The sequence below is a fragment of the Nycticebus coucang genome, chromosome 12 (assembly GCF_027406575.1).
Source record: "Nycticebus coucang isolate mNycCou1 chromosome 12, mNycCou1.pri, whole genome shotgun sequence".
Classification (NCBI taxonomy): domain Eukaryota; kingdom Metazoa; phylum Chordata; class Mammalia; order Primates; family Lorisidae; genus Nycticebus; species Nycticebus coucang.
In genome coordinates, this window is record NC_069791.1 from 112335953 (window position 1) to 112360343 (window position 24391).

A 24391-nucleotide genomic window follows, 5' to 3' on the forward strand; every position below is an offset into this window, starting at 1 on the left:
CTATAATCCTACCCTGTTTCCCCAAAAATAAGACATCCTCTGAAAATAAGACCTACTTACAGGAAAGATAAGATGTTCCCTGAAAATAAGACCTAGCGCATCTTTGGGAGCACACCTTAAAATAAGACACTGTCTTATTTTCGGGGAAACAGGGTAGCATTCTAGAAGGCCAACTTAGGAGGATCACTTTAGCTCAGGAGTTCAACACCAGCCTGAGCAAGATGGAGACTCCTGACTCTACTAAAAGAAGAAAAATTAGTGGGGCATGGTGGTGCATACCTGTAGTCCCAGCTACTTGAAAGACTGAGGCAAGAGAATTGCTTCAGGCAAGGAATTTGAGTTTGGAGTGAAATGTGATGACACCATCTCACTCTACTAGGGTGCCAGAGTGAGACTCTGTCAAGAAAACAAAGAGAAGGACACCGGCCACATACACGGAGGCTGGGGGTTCGAACCCAGCCCGGGCCAGCTAAAACAACAATGACAACTGCAACAAGAACAACAAAATAGCCAGGTGTTGTGGCAGGACCTTGTAGTCCCAGCTACTTGGGAGGCTGAGGCAAGAGAATCACTTGAGTTGGAGGTTGCTGTGAGCTGCGATGTCACAGCACTCTACCCAGGGCAACAGCTTGAGACTCTGTCGCAAAAAAAGAAAAAATAGGAGGAGGGAAGGAAGGAAGGAAGGAAGGATGGAAAGAATGAAGGAGGGAGGGAGGGAGGGAGAGAAGGAAGGAAGAAATCTTTCCACAAATAGGCACACACAAACTGGGCTACATTTGTATAATTTTCTACCATGTCCAGGATTTCTATACTTTAAAGAAGCAACATTTCCTCACGTCTGCTTCTTTTGTATTCTGTCCTAAATCAAGACTCAATGTCTTTTGGCTTGATCTATCAGACTCCTTTCTGTCTATCACACCTGAGCATCCTTATAATTCTGCCCACTTAAAAATTTTAGAGGCAGGGCAGCGCCTGTGGCTCAGTGAGTAGGGCGCTGGCCCCATATGCCGAGGGTGGCGGGTTCAAACCCAGCCCCAGCCAAACTGCAACAAAAAAAAAATAGCCGGGCGTTGTGGTGGGCGCCTGTAGGTCCCAGCTGCTCGGGAGGCTGAGACAAGAGAATCGCGTAAGCTCAAGAGTTAGAGGTTGCTGTGAGCCGTGTGACGCCACGGCAATCTACCCGAGGGCAGTACAGTGAGACTCTGTCTCTACCAAAAAAAAAAAAAAAAAAAAAATTTTAGAGGCACCAAAAAAGACTGTGAAAAGGCATTTCTGTCTTTGTACTAGTCTCCAAAAAACACTTTCCTTCTTCACATTAAATCCAGAGTCAAAGATTCATCTATTCCTTCCTCAAAACAATTTATTTTCTAATCAAAACAAAACAATACTCTTTGAGTTGTACAATGTGAATGCATTTTATACCACTGAACTATATATACATTTAAAATGAGTGCACTGGCTCATGCCTGTAATCTCAGCACTTTGGAAGGCCAAGGTAAGATGGTAACTTGAAGCCAAGAGTTCGAGACCAGCTTGAACAACACAACAAGACCCTGTCTCTACAAAATATAAACATAAAAAAATTACTGCCTGTGGTGGTACATACCTATAGCCCAGCTACTCAGGAGGCTAAGGTGGGTGGATCACTTGAACCTAGAAGTTAGAAGTTACAGTAAGCTATGATTGCACCACTGCACTCTAGACTAGGTGACACAGCAAGACTCTGGTCTCTAAAAAAAAACTATTTTTTAATAAATTTTAAAAAATTGGTTAGAATGGTAAATTTCGTTATGTATATTTTACTACAATTTTAGAAAACCTTTAACCTAACTAAAACTATTTGTGGTTTACTATCCAATACCCTTGATTTGTCCTAAATGTAACATTTTCAAGATTCAAGAGATAAGCACAGGTATTTGTGAGGACAATTTGAGGCACTTACAATTTGTGCGATTTTAAATGCACATGTCCTATGACTCAATAATTCCCTTTCCAGGAAGTCCATCCTACAGAAAAATTCCTAGGTATACTAAAAAATATACTGCACATGAATGTTGATTATAGCACTGTTGATAACCACTGGAAAGCCACCAAATTCCAACTAATGAATTGACTAAACAATTATACACACCTATATTATGAAATACAGTCTGTTGAATGGACAATGCAAGGTATATACAATATGAATATTTGGATACCATTAACAAAAATGGTAAAATTATGTGTGTGTGGAGATATATGTGGGTATATATATCATAAAAGCTAGAAAAATAATGAAATAGGAAGGAAGCATGGGGAAAGGGTATAAGGAAAGAAATTCATGTGTTACTCTATACATAGCAATATTGTTTTGATTTTTCACAACCATATATGTACCTTCCATGAGTTTTACAGATGTTCCTAGAAAAAGGCAAAGGGATAAAGAAAATGGAGGAGGAGAAACAAAAGCTACGTAAATGCCACGCTATTCTGCTTGCCACTCTATTTGACAAGAGCATTTCTGGGAGTCTATGTAGTTCTATCACCACATTTCTCCACATCTTGCCTATAGTGTGTCTCATTGTGTGTACAGATACTTATTTCTCAGAGAACAGATTAACTTGCTTTACCTTCCAATCCTATATATTTTAAAGGTGCTAAGAGCTTTTTGAGAATGACTTTGAACATAATTTTTATCCCACTTGTTGACTCTAGAACCCAATCTCCTTGTGAGATGGCAGCTCTGCTGCAATAACAGAATTTTGAACAGAAAAAGAAGTGAGAAACAAGAGGAAGAAAATCCAAAGATACATTTACCTTATCCATACAATTCACAAGGTCAGAGTCTAACCTTTTCTCTGCCATTTCTTTTCTAGACAAAAGCATCCTGTGGCCAAAGCCATGAAACCCACTTTTTAAGTAATTTTCAGTTCTTGGTACTGCCAGAAAACTATATCCACACAAATTTCCAAACCAGGCCTATCGAAAAATATTTTTCACTGAAAATGTACCAATATTAGGTGACTGGTAATATTGAGCTACTGATCGATTATAGGGTAAAGGAAATGTCAACTATGGTTTATTTTGCTAACATAAGAAAACTGGCTATAAGACTAAAATTACCTTTGCCTTTTCTCTTATCCTCCAGGCTTTCCTAATTGCATTACCACTTATTTGTAAGAAAAAAGAAAGCTCGCAAAACTCAAAGGAATGTGGGAGAGAAGACAAGGAGCAAGATTCTAAGGGAGAAAAGATTAACTTATTTTTAAACACATATCCACACACTCATACCACTTATTAACATTCTGCTTATCCATTACAACAGAAAATCAAAAGGACTGAAAGAGAAACCTGGTATTTACTGGGTGTCTACCTCTCAGAATCATCAGCTACACCAACCTTAGAGTGTATATTCTAATGGGAAGCTCCCTGCTTCCTTACCTTCACCCAAAAAGTAAGGTCTCTCCTCCTCAAGAGGAAATAGTCACCTTTTTTCACCTTCCCTCTCTTAATTGGTGAATTTGGGAAAAGGAAGTGAGTGTTAAGTAGGTTAGCCCCTTCTGGGTTCTCTCTTTTTGGATTGGATACACACACTCTGCTCTTCCAGAATGTAACACTCTATCCATGGAGTGGGTGCAAGAAGAAGGGGATAGGAGAGAAGCCTGCAAGTCCTGATGTGCAAGTTCAATTGGAGGTAAGATATTAAAAATCCCGAGTAGAGTTAGGAAGCCATGTTCTCAAATTCAGCTTTATTTTTTTGTTTGTTTGTTTGTGGAGACAGAGTATCACTTTATCAGTCAACCTTGGTAGAGTGCCCTAGAGTCATAGCTCACAGCAACTTCAAATTCTCGGGCTCAAGCAATCCTCTTGCCTCAGCCTCCCGAGTAGAGAGACTACAGTGCCCACCACAATGCCGGGCTGTTTTTAGAGATGGGGTCTCGCTCTAGCTCAGGCTAATCTCCAACTCAGGCGATCCGCCTGCCTCGGCCTCCCAGAGTGCTGGGATTCAAGGCATAAGCCAACGTGCCTGGCCTCAAATTCAGCTTTATGAATAACAAAGCTCATGTTTTGATTTCTCTCTGCTTGTCTTTTTCCTTAATTCCTTCTTAACCAAAGGACAAGATTACAGTAACATTAATTTATAATCCTGAAACCAAAGGTCAGACAGGTGAAACTGATTTTCCCAAAGCCCAACGTTAGTGGTAGCACCAAATTGTAAAGAGAATTTAGATTCCATATTTCTACGTGGCCTTATCACCAATCCATAAAAGTAAAAACTCAATTATGCTACTAACCTGACAAACAAACTTGACATCTGGTGAAGATCTATTGAAGGGTTTGGGGAAAACATAGAAGTTAAATGACTTCGTTATATACCTGGGAAAATGAGACAAAAGGAAACTTAGAGGGATATACCATGCACAAATAAAGAATTCCCACCATTTGTCAAAATAACCTACTTTGAATCTGTGTAGTCATACTTAAAAGTGCAAAGGCCAAACTGAAACAGCAAAAAGTCCATGGAATGCTGGAAAAGGGAAATAAAACATCTGTCACAATATTGCTGCATATTCAACATGAGCAGTAGTATTCTCAAACTGGTGGGCTTTCTGAATTACACAACTTTGGCTAGTTTTACTCAACTAGATTATAAATCAAAAGCATTATTGATTTATAGATCTCTCTTAATATTTTTACCAATTAAGTGCCTATCCACAATATTGTATCGGATCCACTGCCAAATGATTAAAATAATCATATCTTATTTCCTATAAATCAGATTAACATCAAAAATACTAAACTTTTCCCAAAATATTTTTTCCAGTGAACGATTATTTTTGCTGTTTTAAATCTCACTTCCTGGCTAGGTTTGAGAAGAAGTGCTGCACTTGGAAAACCTTAATGTGCAAGTTTAGTAATAATATTTGTCTATAATTTAACATAAAGAGGACCAACATGAGAAAGAAAAAGATTTCCCAGCATATCTACTTGCCTTTTTAAGCTTCTGATACCTTTCTTCAGGAGTGTCAAAACCATTTGTTAATGCACTGACAGAAGGTCCATCACTGATTCCTAGATTTTAAGAAATAAAAGTTTTTAACTTACTTGTAAATGTAAAAATGTTAGTCAATCATTCAATGCCTCCATTATTTCATATCAAGAATTAAGATTGATTGGAAGCGCTCCCTATCTCAGTTTTTCAAAATTAGCGTTAACTGGCCACCAAGCTAAACTCCGTAATAATAAAGTTGGAGTTGTTAATGTTTCAACTTGAGAATGGGCAGCTCCAGTGTCTAAAATGGGGTTCAAAAAAAGTAATCATTTAAGAAAATAAGCTACATGCTTGAACAAGTTTTGCTGCTTTCTAAAGGACTAATGGATGATCAAACATCAACAAATCCATAAGCATATTCTTTCTAGAGTACCAGTCTTGGGCAATAGTTTGGAGTAGCATCTATAAAAGAAAAGTATTTTCAAGGTCAAGAAAAAAATATTTTTGGTGAAAATTCTTAGCCTTCTAAAGAACTGACTCCAACTAGAAACAGCACAATTAAAATCAATGACCACTGCTGTTGAGTAAGCCATATCACTTCTATTCCTTTAAAACTATCTACAGGGAAGAAGTTTATGTAAAACAAATATTTAATGTAAAATAAATAAATAAAAATAAAATAAAGTCAATGACCACATTTACCCCAACATGGATTCCTTTAGAAGAGCTAGGATTTTTTAAACATGTAAAATCACATAGTAAAAGTGATATCTGGGCGGTGCCTGTGGTTTAGGGGGTAGGGCGCCAGCCCCATATTCTGAGGGTGGCAGGTCTGAACCCGGCCCCAGCCAAACTGCAACAAAAAATAGCTGGGCATTGTGGCGGGCGCCTGTAGTCCCAGCTACTGGGGAGGCTGAGGCAGGAGAATCGCCTAAGCCCAGGAGTTGGAGGTTGCTGTGAGCTGTGACACCATAGCACTCTACGGAGGGTGAATAAAGTGAGACTCTGTCTCTAAAAAAAACAAAAAAAGTGGTATCTGTACCAAAGGGTGTGAACTATCCATACTGATGTCAACAATTAAAAAATTAGTCTTTGCTTCCCCCAAAAAAGAAAAATAAAAAACCTTGTAATTGTAAGTGTTGGTAAAGTATAACACACCTGCCTACATAGGCAATGAACACTTTCCCTAATGGATAAAGGAATATACTTATTTACCTGCAAAAGCCTGATTCTACCCTGTTTCCGCGAAAATAAGACAATGTCTTATTTTAAGGTGTGCTCCCAAAGATGCGCTAGGTCTTATTTTCAGGGGACATCTTATCTTTCCTGTAAGTAGGTCTTATTTTCGGAGGATGTCTTATTTTCGGGAAAACAGGGTAGCAAAGAACACATATTTAACGTATAGGGAGTATATAACTACTCTACTATGGTAGTCAAATTCATAAAGACAAATGGTTGCCAGAGGCTTCAGGAAGGGATGAATGGAGCGTTCAATGTGTATGGAGTTTCATTAGGGAAGATGAAAAACATCTAGAGATGGATGGTGATGGTAGCACTGCAAAGTGAGTGTACTTAATGCCACTGAACTGTGAAACCAGTTAAAAATAATTGATAGGTAAATTGTATACGTACTTTACCACAAAGGGAAAACAAAAGCCTGACCCTAATCCTCAAAGCTTCTTCCATGTATATGTCAAACTTTTAAGCAGTACCAAAACCATAATCTCTATCTGTAATACTCAAAAGACCAATCGCAAATCCACCACCATCTCTTAACCCCTTCCATCCTTTCACCCCTTCCATGCTTTTGAAACGTTTAAGGGGAAATGTTGAGACTTGTGCAACCCGCTGAAGGCTACAAACGGCTAGGAACCGCTCTCAGGAATGACCAGTCAGAGGCTGGGGGACTGAAAAAGCCTCGGCTATTCACTGCAGATGCTAGCCCTGAGCTTCCAAGAAAGGGATACCTGAAAACTCCCCATCGATGGCGAAGAAGTCTGCCTCCTCTATGGCCTGGTACACTTTGTGAAGATTACTCTTAAAATCTGCGGAGAAATCGAGAAGAGGCTCAGAACCGGTGGCCTAAATTCCTGCCCACTGTCTCCTAAGGGAAGAAGGAAGGAGGATTGCGGATCTCCCGAGGCCAAGGGCCAAAGGGTGCGGGGAACAAATCTCAGAGGTGTCAGAGGCGTGCACCGGCCGTAGGGGATCAGGTCCCCGAGGGGTGCATGGACCAGAGGGAGAAGCCCCAAGGGTGCACGGCCCGGAGGACAAGGCCCCTAGGGTTGCTTGGTCCGCAACGAGACACTGCCCCAAGAGGCGCAGGGGCCAAATTCCTGAGGCGCTGCCTCAGCTCCCGGCACACCGGAGCTCCTAGGCTCCCCGTGCTCTGGGCCTAGCAGGCCGGGGTGGAAGGGAGGAGACGCGACCGTGGTCTGGGCCTAGCAGGCCGGAGTGGAGGGGTGGGTACGTGGACACGCACTGCTCCTGATTATCTCCATTCTGCAGAGTGGCCGGAACCCTGGCCCAGCCCGGGCAAGCCTCAGCTGTTCCACTCCCAGAGTTCCGTGGCGGCCGCAGCAGCCTCTAACACAGACGAGACGATTTCCGGAAACAGCGCGCGCGGGCTGGGTTTGCGACAGCTCCTGCGTCGGCGCCTTCGTCAACATAGGGGGTGGGGCCAAGGGTGGGCCACTTCCACTCCTCCCCCAGACTGAGGAGGAGGGGTGTGGCTATCGATGTCGCCAAGGAGGGGGTCTTATTTGCGCTGGTATTCACTTTAGAAGAAGAAATGGCATGTCCTGACGTCAGTCCACCAGCAAATATTTACTGCGTTCCTATTGTGTACTAACCACTCTGATAGGGGAGGTGATACTTTGATGAACCGGAAGACACGGTCCCTGCCCCATTATAGCTTGAACTTGGGGTAAGAGGAGAAATTCAGGTGGGAATCAAACTTGCCATTTGGAAACACACAGCAGTTGCTATGAAGAAAAAGAGCAGGGTGCTGCAACAGAAAATAATGGGGGTCGTTACCTAGTGAGCAGGAAAAGCAAAGCCCAGATCTAGACCTTTATCTACTGCATTAGCTACTGGGAATACTGTGGCGAGCGCATGTGAGGTCTTTCCCTAAACGAGTTGCATGTTGGTTAGGATCGCTGTTGCCGCCCTAAGCCTAGCTCTGAGCGGACAGATAGTAGACGCTCAGTAAGCCTGAGTTGAGTGAATAAATTCACATTGGTCTTTCATAAAAGCCAATTATGAAATTGGTTGGAAGACCTGTTTTCAAAGACTAGGTTGGCCAATTAGAGAACATATTTAACCTTCCTAAATCTCAATTTCTTGGTGTTGTGCTGAGGATCGGTGTTGACAATTGTATGAGACGTGTAAAGTAAATTTGTGCTTAATAATATAAATAAATGTTTAAGGGTAGAGGAGATTCGGTTTAGTAAAATAAAAAAAAATTCTGGAGATGGATAGTGGTGACAGTTGTACAACAATGTAAATGTACTTAATGCCACTGAACTGTATACTTAAAAATGGTTAAAAGGTAAATTTTATGTATCTTCTACCACAGTTTTTTAAAATGCTCATTCTTACTGCCAGATTAGCTTTCAGAATATGAGTTCACATACTTCCTGTGCTATCACGGCAATTGGTGAAAAGATTACCAAGATTTTTGATCTTTGCCAATTTGATAGGTTGAAAAGAAAATGCCATCTCAAAGTAGCACGTTAGCCATCTCCAGGCCAGCGACTTAAAACAGATCATGAGTTCCCAAAAGACCAACGTGCTGGGGGATAAAACGTGGTGATAATTTTTATTACGGTTCTTTTTTTTTCTTTTTATTGGGGGGCTCAGTCTCTTTTTCGGAGCTAGAGTGCAGTAGCATCATCATAGCTGACTGCAGCCTCAAACTCTTGGGTTCAAGCGATTGTCAGCTTCCCCAGTAGCTGGGATTACAGACGCACACTACCAAGCCTGGCTAATTTAAAATAAAAAATAATAATAAAGGCGGCGGGGTGGGGTTGGGGCTAGCTATGTTGCTCAGGCTGGTCTCGAACTCCTGGGCTCAAGCGATACTCCCGCTTGGTTTTCCAAAGTGCTGGATTTACAGACGTGAGCCACCACAACACACCGATTCTTCTTAACAAATGGCTCTTTAGCTATGGCCCTGTAATTTTCTGCACAAAATAAAGGGGAAAAAAAACTGGGGTGAGTACAGTTGGTCTTGTAATATTTCCTTAATTTCTGGGCAAATCTGTATCTTCCAGACACAGAAACAGCCGCTCGGCAGAAGCTCAAACACACACAGTATCCCTACCCTGCGGGCAGAACTCTGGAACCCAGGCTCTCGGTGGATCTGCAAGAGGAAGGGGCGGGATCGACGGTGGTACGCATGCGCCCGCTTCTTCCGCGGGTGAGTGACCGCTCTAGGCAGCGAGGAGGTCCCGGGATTAAGGGGATTAGAAACGAGTGCGGCTTCTCCTCTATGGTCGCAGGCTGGAGGCATTCTTCGCAGTTGGTCCAAAATTACTTCCGGAAGTGAGGCCTCCACCTCTGCTCAGGGGTAGGGGCTGGGGGCGACGTCCGGGTTGGCCCCGGTACGAATGGAATGGTAAGCAGCAGCACGGCGGGGGTTGGTGAGTGAGTGGCTCAGGAATGATTTCGGGACGTGGTGTGGATGACGGAGCTGGAATCCTTTTGGACTAGCCGTCGCCGTCCTGGCGAAGTTGGAGAAGGTGTAGCGGCCTTTCCTGAGCCGTGCCCAGTCCTGACCGCGGGGTGGGATCTCAGCTTGGCCAACTCCATACATTTTAGTAGCCTCACGTCAACTCAGTCGGTCGCTGGGCCTCGCTTGATCCCCCTCGGGAGTCAGGGTCAGAGCCACTTACTCCAGAGGCTCCTAGGGCGGGATGGAGGGAGCATCACTACCGTAAATTTTGGAGGAGGACAGCAGGGCGCCTGTTTGCTCCATGGCCTGGAGCACCTCAGCCAGACTGGATCGAGTTCCTGATAGCCTCCTGGTTTAGCTTATAGTCTTAACTGCTGAGGCACATTCTTGCCCCAAGGCAGAGTGATTTGTTACCTCCTTTTAAAATAGGATAATGGGAAACGCAGAATGGGGGCAGAGTGAAACCTAGAGTCCTATTGGGGCTGGGCTCTTCTGATACGGAGCCTCACGGCTCAAATATCCGAATTTGTACAAAAGAGCGTTTTCTTTTATTAAAAGGGGGGGTGGTGGAAGCAAATGGGAAGCGGGTTGTGTCTATTTGAGGATATCTTGGGGGGCGAGAAGCAGCCTCTCAATTTTGGTGAAGAGAAATCTGGAGCCTCTAGACGTTGTCACGTCCTCAACTGTCGCCGGTGAGTCCTCCCGCCGAAGCCCATTGGTTGCTCTTTTAGGGGTGGTCTTGATGTCACCCTCCGAAGGGCCAATAAGGAATAACTCTGCGCGCTTTCTCCAGGGCACAACCAGTTGTCCGCGGAGACTGCACGTGCTGATGGGTTTGTTTTGTTTGTTCTGTTTTATAAACAGCCACCTTGGGTATGTCCTGACCAATGTGCTCTGCATTTCCCTGGGTATCTCCATAAACTTGATGGAAAAACTGTACTTCTCCAAGACAGTTTTTTTTTTTCATCCAGTGCACTAGCACTGACTACACAGCCACTACTCAGTAAATACCACTATTGATGATTATAATACCCTACAACAAACTCTTTTTGAGTATCTGTGGAGTTTGTCAGTTAAGCCTCTCAACAGCACTTAGATGTTAATATTATTATCCTATACTGATGCATGGGAAATTTGAGGCTATGAGGCTCAGAGATGACCAGGTTTGGAACCCAGATCAGTCTCACCCTGAAAACCACACCGTTTGAACTCTAACAGCCTCTTGAGGGATATTATAGTCTAGTAGATGACAAAACTTGCACAAACAAAAGTCACACTAATGCACAGAGACAAGAAAGATTGATTCGGGTGGGAACGGGTTAGACTTTCAAGTGACAATTGATTTGAGTCTTGTCAGTTGGGTGCTTTTGATCCAGAGATGTTGTGAAGTTGCATTACAGATGAAGAGAACAACATGAGAATATGGAAAAATGCCCAAGGAGCAGGAATGGATGAGACTATGGTGTGGTCTCTTGTATGAGCAGGGGAATTTACAAATGAGGTACAGAAAGGTTAAGAGACTCTTTAGACATCATTTAGCTAATAACTAGAGGATTTGAGATTTTAACTCATTCATTCTGGCTCCAGAGTTTGTGCTCCAAATTTAAAAGTTATGTTGATTGCTAACAGGCTGTAAAAATTCAATAGCCTGCTTTCAACTGTGGACTTCATTTTCATGTAGTAAGCTTCTGAGCAAAGGAGGGGCTTAATCAGAATGATTCAGGCAAGGAAGAGAAGAGAGATTGGCAAGTAGAGAATGGAAAGTTATTTAAACTTTATTTTGTTCACACATACTCACATTTTGTCCGAGACATACATTTAGGCATATCAATGTTTATTTGTACGTAACAGCACTTTCTCATTCCCAAACTTCTATGTGCAGAAGAATCTCCTAAAGGGCTTTTTTTTTTTTTTTTTTTTTTTTGTAGAGACAGAGTCTCACTTTATGGCCCTCAGTAGAGTGCTGTGACCTCACCCAGCTCACAGCAACCTCCAACTCCTGGGCTTAAGCGATTCTCTTGCCTCAGTCTCCCTAGTAGCTGGGACTACAGGCGCCCGCCACAACGCCCGGCTATTTTTTGGTTGCAGTTTGGCCGGGCCGGGTTTGAACCCACCCCCTCTGTATATGGGGCCGGCGCCCTACTGACTGAGCCACGGGTGCCACCCCCTAAAGGGCTTTTTTAAAATGCACATCATGAGCCTCTCTCCCAGACATCCTGAGAGTTGAAGTTCGCCAAACTTCCCAGGTGATTCTGATGGTGGTATTAAGAATGACAAATTTGTTAATTTCGTTTTCAGCTACAAATATCTAAAGTCCAGCTTTGTGCCAGCCACTTTCAGGTATGGTGATAAAATTCAAAGACTTAGTTCCTGACCTCAGGGAGCTAAGGATTTGATTGGAGAACCAAAAACATGACTGAAACAGTAGTGTGTAAAAAGTGTTAAGAGTGAGCTAAATTTGAAAAGGGCATGTTAGTTTATAACTAACTGAATGAGTCATTCAGAATGTTTAAAAACAAGTAGTTAAGGTATGGGTTACTTGGTAGCCTTCAGTGTAGTTTTCTGAGTTGTTGAACATCTACAGGGTTTAGTTAAGGATAGGTCAAAAATGGAAGATGAGATGACAGGCTCCAAAGAGAGCCAGGATCTCCTTGTCAGTTTGCCCCCATCTTGCCCAATACTACTTATGACAGTAAATCATGGGGCTTCAAAGTTCAGGCACTGAGTCTACAGCCAGAGGAACTAACTACCTTTTCCCTACTGATTTCTGTCCAGAAAGAAAATCTATTTGGAGTCAGAAAAACAAGGTTTTATACAGTAAGTGACTGGAAATGCTACTCATATTAATGGAAGAGCCAGTTTTTGGCCCCTGCAGGAAGTACACGTAATATTCTGTTCTAACTGCCATTTCTGCTCCTTGCCTTGTTTATATTTGAGCACATTTGTTTTTATAAATGTGCTCATTATAGCCACTCAGCCACCATAAATGGGTGGACAGTCTTTGTTTTTTATCCACATATTGTCTTCCATGTGGCAAGGTTGGACAGTCTCTGGACATTTAATACTATCTTAGTGTTCTGCCAGTGTTTATAGTAGTGTCCCCAGGAGTGGATCTGGGTGTTATAACTAGGGGTTTCCTTATCCATCCTTTCCCCTGTTTCTTTTTTCCTTCTCCCCCACCCCCTTTTTCTCAATCCTCTTTCAGAACCTGCCTGTTCTATTGTAATATTTTTGCATTGAACAGCATACTTACTCCAGCAGCTGCCAGATGGAGTTCATGTTCCAAAATGCAGTGTTGTCACATTCTAGTTTTCTCTCATTTGTTTTTCTCAGCTGTGCACAAGCTGCTCTGTGATGTGGCCTAGATGATAAAAGAGTAAATAATCCATTGAGCTAATAACTGTTGCTAATTACTTTATTGGAATGATGAAGTGTTATAAGGCTTTAAGTGAGACCATGATTTTAAACCTGTCTATGCCCTTTACTAATTAGATCTCTATTTTCTCATCTGTGAAGTGGAAATACTAGTAATACTTACCCCATACAATTACTGTGCATTTCACTTTCTAAGGGCTCAGTAAATATTAGCAGTTGTCATTATTTTTTGTTATCAGGTTTTATGCAATGAGAGAAAATAGTCAAACCAGAGGACTGAAGAAGTTAAAACATCTTTCTATTCTTGCACTGAACATTTTTGCTAAGATGTCTAGTGGTCATCTTAGCAGTGGGAAGCCAAGGCAGGATGATCACTTGAAGCCAGGAGTTCAAGACCAGACTGGGCAACACAACAAGACCCCTTATCAACAAAAAAGTAGAAAGCAAATTAGCCAGGTTTGGTGGCATATGCTTATATTCCCAGCTACTTCAGAGGCTGAGGCAGGAGGATTGCTTAAGCTTAGGAGTTGGGAATTACAGCTATGTGAGCTATGATCACATTACTGCACTCCAGCCTGGATGACAGAGAGACCCTGTCTCAAGAAAAAAAGAGAGGAAACCCCTGAGCTGACAAAACTCTAAAGGCTGTCTAGCCTAAAGCTAGTTAGAAACAACCGTAGACCCGTCAGTATACTCAAAGTATCACATTATGGGACAAGGGAGGAGAACTCAGGTCAGGCAAGTAACAAAACTGAGGAGAGCAGAATGGGGAGAGGACCACTGCAGACCGCAGCTGGCAGCCCTGACAAATGGGCAACTGCTGAGTTCCTCTGCCCTAGCCAGCTGATTCTTGTCATGAAAAATCAGATTTCAGTGTTGCCAGATCTGACTTTTTTTTTCAAGAGAAACCAGAAATCTAGATTTTTATGTAAAATTTAGTTTAATTTAGTTTCAATTAGTAGTTTAAAAAGAAAAAAAACACCATAGAAAGAAAGCCTGCCTGCAGGCCAGATGCTGCCTCGGTAGGGTAGTAGCTACTGGTGGTGATGGAGGATGCTTATAGTGACAAAGCTGCGTTGCTGTGGCGAGCCTCACCTGGTTTGTGATAACCCTGCATGAGGTGGTATGTTGATCCCAGTTGATAAACAGTAGTTGTTAACCTCTGGGTCTTGGTCCCCTCTGAGACCCACCTCCCAAGGAAATGCACATACTGTGCATAGACAAAAGGTTGACATGGACTTCACACACCTCCTGAGAATTCTCCAGTGTTCAATTAAAAATCCAACTTTTGTTCAGAAACAACTCTTAAGAATGATTCAGTCCCGGGCGGCGCCTGTGGCTCAGTGAGTAGGGCGCCGGCCCCATATGCTGAGGGTGGTGGGTTCAAACCCAGCCCCTGCCAAACTGCAACAACAAAACAAATAGCCAGGCATTGTGGCGGGCGCCTGTAGTCCCAGCTGCTCGGGAGGCTGAGGCAAGAGAATCACATAAGCCCAAGAGCTGGAGGTTGCTGTGAGCCGTGTGATGCCACGGCACTCTACCAAGGGCAGTAAAGTGAGACTCTGTCTCTACAAAAAAAAAAAAAAAGAATGATTCAGTCCCTATGGGAATTCCTGAAGTTTTGTTGTACTATTCAACCTTTCATTTTCAACTTTTTTTTTTTTTTTCCTGAATTGGGTGCTCAGCTGCCCCAGCCAGAGTGCAGTGGTATCATCATAGCTCACTGCAACCTTACACTTCTAGGCTCAGGTGATTCTCCTGCCTCATCCTCTCGAGTAGCTGGTACTACAGACACCTGCTGCTATTCCCACCTGAGTTTTGTTTTGTTTTCTTTTGTAGAGACAGGGTCTCAAAATGTTGCCCTGGCCGGTCCTGAACTCCTGGCCTCTGGTAATATTCTTGTCTCAGCTTCCCAAAATGCTGAAATTATATACTGTAGTAGCCAGCCACTGTGCCCAGCCATAAAGTTGTTTATGTTTGCTGTGTTGTTGATTTTCCTTAAACTCAGGCATTCTTCCCATTCGTTTTGAACTAGTTAATATAACACTTGTAATTTCATTAATAGAAGGGTATCCATGTGAACAGTGAATTAGGAATAGAAATAGAATGATTCTCCCCCCACACGGATATATCCTTCACATCCGCTCCACCTTCAAGGCCTTTGATAGAAGGGGGAAACAGGTAAAAAGAACAGTAGTGGAGAGACATTCAATACATGCTTGCTTCTCAGGGCTCCAGCCTGTAGAGCTGGTTGCAGAGAACAGCCACAGGCCTTCTCAAAAAGGCTTTTAAGTGTTGCCAGCATCAGAGGACATGTTCACACAAATCCCAATACCACAGCTGGTAATGTTAGTGTCAGAGCTAGATTTGATCCTCTGAGATGCACTTTTCTTCTCCAGGAGTACAGCTTTCTTTAATTATTGGAAGTAACCCAAATAGATACAGAAGTAACAGAAATAACCCATTTAATTTGTTTAAGAATGTGTTCTTTTTCTCTGTTAGCTTACACTTTTTGAAATTGGGGTAAAATGAAACAAGCAAAACTCCAAAGAAGTTATCAAAGTCCATGCATTGTCTAATTTGTTAAAGGTAGTTACAAAACAAACTCAAGGGGCACCTCAGCTTTACAAAATCGTTGTTTAACTTTAGTGCGTGATTTGTTTTTTCTCATGATAAATAAAGTTGCAGAGCAAGTAGGCAAGGAACTGCTCGTGTATTCTCATTTTAAAATGGCTAATTCGTGAAAAATTAATTTCAATATATTATTTGTAATTTTCTGTAATGATTTTGAAATCCATACATTTAGCCTCATTCTTATTCCCAACCATAGCTTTGTGTCTTCAGCTGCTGACTAGACATTTCTACTTGGAATTCTTACTACCTCAAACCTAACATATCTAAAATTCAACATTTGTTTACAGTGACCTGGTTTCTATCAGGAGTACAGTTTTTCCTCTTGTCTGAAACTTAGCCCACATCTTTGGTCATTCTTTCTCTCTACTCATTAAATTATTTCCTTACAGTCTCTCCCTTTCTTTACATTTTCATTTTTGCCACCTTAGTCCCAGAAGTAGTAACACCTCATTTCTAACATCTTCAGTTGTTCTCCCTACTTCCAGCGTATTCATCCTTCATGATGAGTTTTATATCCACAAGCCCGTGCTGATCTCTTCGCCTCTGAAACCTTCATAGCAGTGAGATTGGGAAAATGTGACCATAACACCAGATATAGTAAGAATAATCATTTCTTGGCCTCTGTTTACACCATTCACCCTCATAGCCACTTCCCGTCACTATCACTAATCCTCACAAGAAGCCTTTAAGATTTAAGTACTGTTACTGTTTCACAGTTGGGAAAACCAGGATCAGAGATCAAGTAACTGCTACATACTCGTGCAGCTACTGAGTTGGGGAGATGTGATTCTAATTCCAAGGTCTCTGTCACACTGCCTCTCAATCTAAAAGAAATCTACCTAAGATCAGGGTAAGAATGAGAAGAGTCTGGTTCTTTGTCACTTGTACTCCATGCATTGATGACATTACCATGTTTCTGTGGCACCAAACTGGCCAGATCTAGAGGACATGTGCATGTTTGGGTTGATATAAGGGAGAAGAGTATATTGAGGCATGGGGAAGGCTGGCCTGGCACAGGGCACCAGAAAACAAGGCTTCACTCACTTCTTGGAATTGTTTCTGTTAGAGCCTCTGATATCAAATTCCCTAATGGCAATTACTTATGTGGACCAAATGAGTTATTTACATGAAGTGTATCTGTTATTGTCAACCCCAGACATTTTACCATGCCAAGAAGCTGGCTTATTTTAAAACACATCTAGAAAGGATTTTGGAAACTAAATTGAGAACAATTAGACCAGAGAAATTTAAAATTTAATTAGAAGTTAGTGAAAGGGAAGGATCCAGAATTCTTTATCCCAAACCCCAAATCTATTGAAATTTCCACTATGCCATTTTGCTTTACTAACTTTGAAAAGTGTAGCAAACAGGCCAGAAGGGAATTCAGTGATGATTGCTAAGTTTATGGAATACAGATTTTTATGAATCAATTTGTCTCATTTAAAAATTAGAGTTTGGATAGAATGGTGGTATTGTGCTAACTGCTCTTCTCTTCATATAACTAGATATAACCATTAACCCAACATTGTCTTCTTCATATATCTAGATTAATGATGCTTGTAGTACTTTTCTAAGTCTAAAATTTTCTGTGTCTGTGGATCCCAGAATTTGCTAAGAGATGGAGGAGCCTCAGAAGAATGATCTGAACACAATGGGCCTTGAGATAGAGGACGCTCTCAAAAGCACCAGCCCTCAGATTTCTATCCGTGAATTTTCTTGCCACTGCTGCTATGACATCCTGGTTAACCCCACCACCTTGAATTGTGGCCACAGCTTCTGCCGGCACTGCCTAGCTTTATGGTGGGTGTCTTCAAAGAAAACAGAGTGTCCAGAATGCAGAGAAAAGTGGGAAGGTTTCCCCAAGGTCAATATTCTCCTCAGGTAATGCTCAGCCCACATCAGTTAAAATGTATTCTCTTGCAATGGAAGCAACAGGGTGTGAAAAGACTGGAGATTTGGAGCTCATCTACCAGGTGGTCACTCCGTATCTGCTCAGATATGAGTCCAGGGCTCAAGGACCTGAAAATCCAGACTCCCTCATTGGTGACCATAATTTGTTGTTTTTTTGTTTTGTTTTTGGTGTTTTTTTTTTTTGTTGTTGTTGTTTGTTTGTTTGTTGAGATAAGGTCTCGCTCTGTTGCCTGGGTAGAGTGCCATGGCTTGATCACAGCTCACAATGACCTTAAACTCCAGGGGTTAAGCGATCCTCTTGCCTTAGCCTCCCAGGATTGGGACTATGGGCACCCACTTCCACGCCTGGCTACTTTTTCTATTTTTTGTAGAAATGGGGTATCGCTCTTGCTCAGGCTGGTCTTCAACTTCTGACCTCTTGTGATCTTCCCACCTCAGCCTTCCAAAGTGTTAGAATTACAGGTGTGAGCCCTAATTCCCAATCCATAATTTGTATATCATAAGTGAAGAAGTCAATTCTGGTTATCAGACCATTGCTTGTAATCCTATGTCATATACTTTTTACTGATTTGTATTTCCGAGAACACCTTAGGTCTATTAAAGAAAATGCTATAACTGTATAATTCTGATTTCATTATCTTTTTATAAACTTTGTTCCAGTTATCATATTAATAGTTCTCATACATAGCATCATATAGAGAAGACTACCTTTCAAATAGCCAGATCTTTTGTGCTTCCAAGTGGTCATATGTGCCTATAAATCCTTGTCCTCTCTTCCATTGCCTTAGCAATGTGTGCAGCCTTCTTGCTATCTGCAGAATACCAGAAAGTTCCATGTAACCATTAACCCAACATTGTCTTTTACAGGAAGTGTATATACAGTTTGCTCCTACCTGTCAGGCTTGCTTTACCTAAAGCTTAATCTTAAATTGAAGGAGGGTTCTCTGTGTATAATTGACGGTAAAAAGAGCCCTACAGTTATAATGATGGTTGGCTTTCTCTTACTAATGAATTTTGCTTTCCCCCCCTATTTTATGAACTAATTTTAATAACTTAAGTAATACATATATATTTATTGTTTATATTCTTTGTAAAATATTGGAACATCACTGATAAAGCAGCCCTTTGATCCCTCTTTCTCTGTGTTGGAATCTTTCCTTCCTTCCTTTTCCCCGTGGTAACTTCACTTATAACTTAATTGTCATTTCTTTAAGTTTAAAAAAAATACTTTAAAACAGTGGTTCTCAACTTTCCTAATGCCGTGAACCTTTACTACATTCCAAAGGGGTCATGACACACAGGTTCAGAACCGCTGCTGTTTTTTTTTTTTTTTTTTTTTAGAGACAGAGTCTCGCCCTCCCTATGTAGAGTGGCATGGTGTCACAGCTCACAGCAACCTCCAACTCCTGGGCTTAAGCGATTCTCTTGCCTCAGCCTCCCAAGTAGCTGGGACTACAGGTGCCTGCCACAACGCCTGGCTGTTTTTTGTTGTTGCAGTTCGCCAAGGGCCGAGTTTGAACCCACCATTTGGTATATGGAGCCGGCACCTTACCCACTGAGCCACAGGTGCCGCCAGAGAATCGCTACTTTAAAACATAAAGGGGCCAGGCGGCACCTGTGGCTCAAGGAGTAGGGCGCCGGTCCCATATGCCAGAGGTGGCAGGTTCAAACCTAGCCCTGGCCAAAATCCAAAAAAAAAAACAAAACACATATATGTGCCAATAGAAAATGCAAGTATTTTTTAATCAGTAGTGTACTATCTGTATAGTTCTGTAGTTTACTATTAATATTTTCATTCAATAATATATATGTGTTAAATTGATCTATCCTGACACATACTGATCCAGTAAATTCATTGAAAACTAGATAGTACACCATTGAATTAATATACTATATTTTATTTAACTCTTTCCTTATAGGTAGACATATTTCATGGTTCTAGTTTTTTTTTATTTTACCAACAGGACTGTAACTGATGGTCTTGTCAATTCACACATATAGCGGGGTAGATGCAGGGGTGTATACAGGGTGCCTGGATACCAGTAAATGTTGACTCTTAGTTTTATTTTGACCTATATACATTATACTCAATCAAATAACTGTCTTGCGATTGTTTTTCTCTGTTCTCCATAGGGATGCCATTGAAAAGTTATTTCCTGATGCCATTAGAATGAGATTTGAAGATATTGAGCAGAATAATGACATAGTCCAAAGTCTTTCAGCCTTTCAAAAATATGGGAATGATCAGATTCCTTTAGCTTCCAACACAGGCCGAGTGAATCAGCAGAGAGGAGGGGGGTTCTTTTCTGGAGTGCTCACAGCTTTAACTGGTGTGGCAGTAAGTCTTATCACTGTTTCTCTGCACCCCCACCCCAGCCCTGACCCCTTGCCTCTGATTTTCACTGAAGTCATTTCTGTAGAAGTCACTTAAACAACTGATGCTGGAACTCCATGCACTTCACTGCCTTCATGGGAATCTGCGGGGCTGTGTGATTTCAGGAATGTTGCTTACTCAAGTAGACCACTCAATTGTTAGCACCCAAGAAATGTTACCTATTTAACCTCCTCAACTGTCTTCCTATCCTATGGAGCAGGCACCATTGTTGTTATACCTACAGAGCTAAGGAAACAGATGCAGAAAGGTAGTAGGACTGGAATTTAAGATCATGCCTGCCTTGATGATTTAATCTTAAGTATGTATCACTTTTGACTTCTAATGTAGAGGGTATTTTTTTTTTTATGTTATATGCTTCAAAAATCTAAATGTTTTGGGCGGTGCCTATGGCTCAGTGGGTAGGGTGCCAGCCCCACATACCGAGGGTGGTGGGTTCGAGCCCGGCCCCAGCCAAACTGCAACAAAAAATAGCCGGGCATTGTGGCAGATGCCTGTATTCCCAGCTACTCTGGAGGCTGAGGCAAGAGAATCACCTAAGCCCAGGAGTTGGAGGTTGCTGTGAGCTGTGTGACGCCACGGCACTCTACCAAGGGCGATAAAGTGAGACTGTCTCTACAAAAGAAAAAAAAAATCTAAATGTTTTCCAATACCAAAAGCACCACATGTGTCAGTTATGCTAACCAAGTTGATGGAGTTAAGGGTGCAAATGCTGTCCAGTATCCTGCCATGAGTCCTATTCTGGCATCTTCCTTCACCACCCAGGCAGTCAGCAGAGAGGTGTGCCGAGGACGGTTGTGTTCCTGGTTCTCTGTGGCAATGGCATTGCCCTGCTTCCACCTATATACATACACACTCAGCATCATTCCCTTCGAGCTTGGCCTTTTCCCTTCCCTGGCCACACTAGCCTATTTAGAAACTGGCTTCTCTGACCTCTCCATGTTTTAAGGTCCCTGTTTTCCCCAGGTGGTCCTGCTTGTGTATCATTGGAGCAGCAGAGAATCTGAGCATGACCTCCTGGTCCACAAGGCTGTGGGCAAATGGACAGCAGAAGAAGTTGTTCTCTGGCTGGAGCAGCTGGGTCCTTGGGCTTCTCTCTACAGGGACAGATTTTTATCTGAAAGAGTAAATGGAAGGTGAGAAGCAAAGTCTTCTGATAATGCCCCATGGACATTTTTAAAAACGGCTATATTGAAGCCATGTGTAGTGGCCCACACCTGTAATCGTAGCCCTCTGGGAGGCTAAGGTGAGTGGATTGCCTGAACTAAGGAGTTAGTGAGACCCCCCATCTCTACTAGAAATAGAAAAAATAGCTGGGTGTTGTGACATCACCTGTAGTACCAGCTACTTGGGAGGCTGAAGCAGGAGGATCTCTTGAGCCTGAGTTTGAAGTTGCTGTGAGCTATAACATCATGGCACTCTACCCAGGGTGACAGAGTGAGGCTCTGTCTCAAAAAGAAAAAACCCAGCAATATTGAGACATAATCTACATATGATAAAATTCACCCATTTGAAGTGTACAGTGTTTTTAAATATATTCACAAATAATGTGCAGCCATCACCACAATCTAGTTTTAGAACATTTTCGTCACCCACCCCCCTTTACCCCTCGGAAAAGCTACCCTTTAGTAGTCAATCCTCATTCCACCTCTCCCCCAGAAAACACTGTTCTACCTTCTGTCTTTATGGATTTGCCTGCTCTGGACATTTCATTTAAATTGAATCATACAATATGTGGCCTTTTCTGTCTTTTTCACTTTGAACAGTTTTTTCAAAGCTCATCAGTGATGTAGCAGGTATCAGTACTTAATTGCTTTTTATGACTGAATTATATTCTGCTGTATGCATAGACTGTATTTTATTTATCCTTCATCAACTGGTGGACATTTGGGTTGATTGTACTTTGTGGCTATGATGAGTAACACTGCTATGATCACTAGTGTGCAAGTTTTTGCATGGGTATACATGCTCAATACTGTCTTGGAGTGGAATGGTTGGGTTATATGGTAACTCTTATTTCGACTGTATGATTAACTGTCAAATTATTTTACATAGTAGCTATATCAATGAAAATTTAATTTCTTTCTTGCCTTCTGATTATAAAATTAACATTTTTAAAAAAATAATGGGTAACTATATGGTATTAAAAGTGACATGCCCTTATAATCCTATTCTTTAGACAAAATCACTGTGATCATCTTGCTAGATATCTTTCCAGATTTTTTCGACATTTATGCAGACATAAATATATGAATGTATCATTTTTAATTTAAACTGAAAATACTATTGTGCTAGACAGACTTATTTGTATGTACACACGTATACATATATTTATTTATACATGCATGCCCATCAGTGGTGTTACATAGAATACCACACAGTGATGAGAGCAGCAGCTCTAAGTCATTCATTTTAGACACACAGCCCATTCACTGCTGGCCTGCCCAGCTGCCACCCTGCACACTCCAGTCACTTTTTCTCCCCACCACTTGACTCTCCTCCTTTGAGGAAGAGAAATGCTCCCACTTTAATAATGTTTTTTAATAGAAATTCCCCTCCCAGAATTCTGATACAAAAATTCTCTACTTCATTATTATAATGTATTTTTGCCAGTCTTCTAGAGGATAAATTCCTAAAATTGGAATTGCTGAGTCAAAAGGAATAAGTCTATACACCTTGAATAAATATTACCAAATTATTCACAGGACCATCCATTTATACTCGTCCACCTAGTGGCTGCATGTACCTACCAATCTCTTTTCTCCCCATGTACAATGATGTTTTCAATCACTGTGGAGATTATGTTTCTGATAAGTAAAGCAAATAAGGGGTCTCCAGCAATTTTTATTAAATTAACTCAGTATCCCCAAATAAATACTCTTTAGGAATGTGGTTTTTTTTTTAATTTTTGCTTTTTGAGACAGAATATCACTTTGTTGTCCAGGCTAGGGTGCTGTGGCATCAGCCTAGCTAGCACACAGCAACCTCAAACTCCTAGGCTCAAGTTATCCTGCTGCCTTATGTTCCCTAGTGGCTGGGACTACACATGCTCACTACAATGCTCGGCTAATTTTTTTCTATTTTAGTAGAGATTCGGGTCTCACTGTTGCTCAGGATGGTCTCAAACTTCAGAGCTTAAGGATCCTCCCACCTCAGTCTCCCTGAGTGCTAGGATTACAGGTGTAAGCCACTGCTCCTGGTCAAAAATAACTACTCTTAATGTTGTAATGTTTTATTTGATTTTCTTCTCTATATACACACTTTTAAAAATAGAATAATATGTGGGAGGTCAAAGTGTGTAATTGAAAGATGAAAGGCTTAAGAACAAAACAGACCTGGGTGTGCCTGGAACAAGTCACCTTATTTCTCTTAGCCAGTTTCCTGACCTGCAAAAGGGCATAATGCCACCCATCCTGTAGAACTGTTAAATGGATCAGTGGTGATTTATGAAAGCGTTTTCATACAGTCACTAGCAAATAGTAAGCATTCAGTTATTTGCCGTCATTAATATTGTTGCACATATTAAATGCCTCACCTTACTTCACACCTAAAGTGGTGATGTTGATATGTAAGCTAGAACTCTGAACGTGGAAAGTTTGCTTCCCATAATCTCAAAAGAAATCTCCCGCCCCCTACCCCTCCACAGATTGCTTTTAACTTTGACAGAAGAAGAATTTTCAAGGGCACCATATACTATAGAAAACAGCAGCCACAGAAAAGCTATCCTCATGGAACTAGAACGTGTTAAAGCACTAGGCGTGAAGCCCCCACAAAATCTCTGGGAATATAAGGTAAACTCTTTATTTTTTTTAATGGAAAAAAGTATTGAGAACAACATAGCAGTCACCTGCATGGCTGCTGCTTAAGAAAGAAAACATCACAAGATAGTATTGAACCCATGAGCACCCGTTCCTCTCCAAAGGTAACTGTGATCCTGCACCTGGCACTGTGCTCCGTTCCTGGGCTTGTTTTCCTACGTGTAGTATGGGTGTGTGTCCACAAGCAATGGGAGCATTGTTGTACAGGCTCTTAGCTTTACTGTAAGAAGCCTGAATGAACTGAACCTGTCCTTCTGAATGCAGGTAGTTTTTATCTATGGCGATGGCTTGCCATATTCCATTGCATGAGTATATGATACTTTATGCGTGTTCCTACTGAGAGGACTTCCACTTTTGCTATTATAAACAGTGCTTCTGTGGACATTCTTGGGAAGGTCTTATGCTCTTATATACAAGTTTCTTTCTTTTTTTTTTTGGCCAGGGCTGGGTTGGAACCCACCACCTCTGGCATATGGGGCCGGCGCCCTACCCCTTTGAGCCACAGGCACCACCCATATATACGAGTTTCTTGATGGTATATATTGAGAACTAGAATTATGATGTAATACAAGTAATGTGTGTCTTCAGCCTTACTTCATACTGAGAAATTGATC

General features: G+C 41.7%; 2 protein-coding genes across 17 annotated transcripts in view; one reads left to right on the forward strand and one right to left on the reverse strand.

Annotated features, from left to right (window-relative positions):
- The window catches only part of PARN (poly(A)-specific ribonuclease), a 272151-nt gene extending 262811 nt beyond the window's left edge, over positions 1 to 9340 (reverse strand). For all 4 annotated transcript variants that reach the window (XR_008373466.1, XR_008373465.1, XM_053557661.1 and 1 more), the window contains exons 1-6: positions 9297 to 9340; positions 7455 to 7979; positions 6940 to 7017; positions 4973 to 5052; positions 4440 to 4507; positions 4275 to 4356 (exon numbers count right to left, since the gene is read on the reverse strand). Coding sequence is in view for 2 of the 4 variants with exons in the window: in XM_053557661.1 (XP_053413636.1) it covers positions 4275 to 4356; positions 4440 to 4507; positions 4973 to 5052; positions 6940 to 7017; positions 7455 to 7641 (495 nt within the window). In the remaining 2 variants the exon portion in view is untranslated. The remainder of the gene's footprint in view (positions 1 to 4274; positions 4357 to 4439; positions 4508 to 4972; positions 5053 to 6939; positions 7018 to 7454; positions 7980 to 9296) is intronic.
- Positions 9341 to 9426: 86 nt separating this feature from the next.
- BFAR (bifunctional apoptosis regulator) overlaps positions 9427 to 24391 on the forward strand; it is a 33069-nt gene continuing 18104 nt past the window's right edge. For 2 of the 13 annotated variants that reach the window (XM_053557663.1, XM_053557675.1), the window contains exons 1-5: positions 14616 to 16253; positions 17262 to 17537; positions 19701 to 19905; positions 20926 to 21095; positions 23606 to 23750. In XM_053557663.1, coding sequence (XP_053413638.1) covers positions 17275 to 17537; positions 19701 to 19905; positions 20926 to 21095; positions 23606 to 23750 — 783 coding nt within the window. In that variant the 5' untranslated portion in view covers positions 14616 to 16253; positions 17262 to 17274. The other 11 variants (XM_053557665.1, XM_053557667.1, XM_053557666.1 and 8 more) reach the window with 11 other exon arrangements.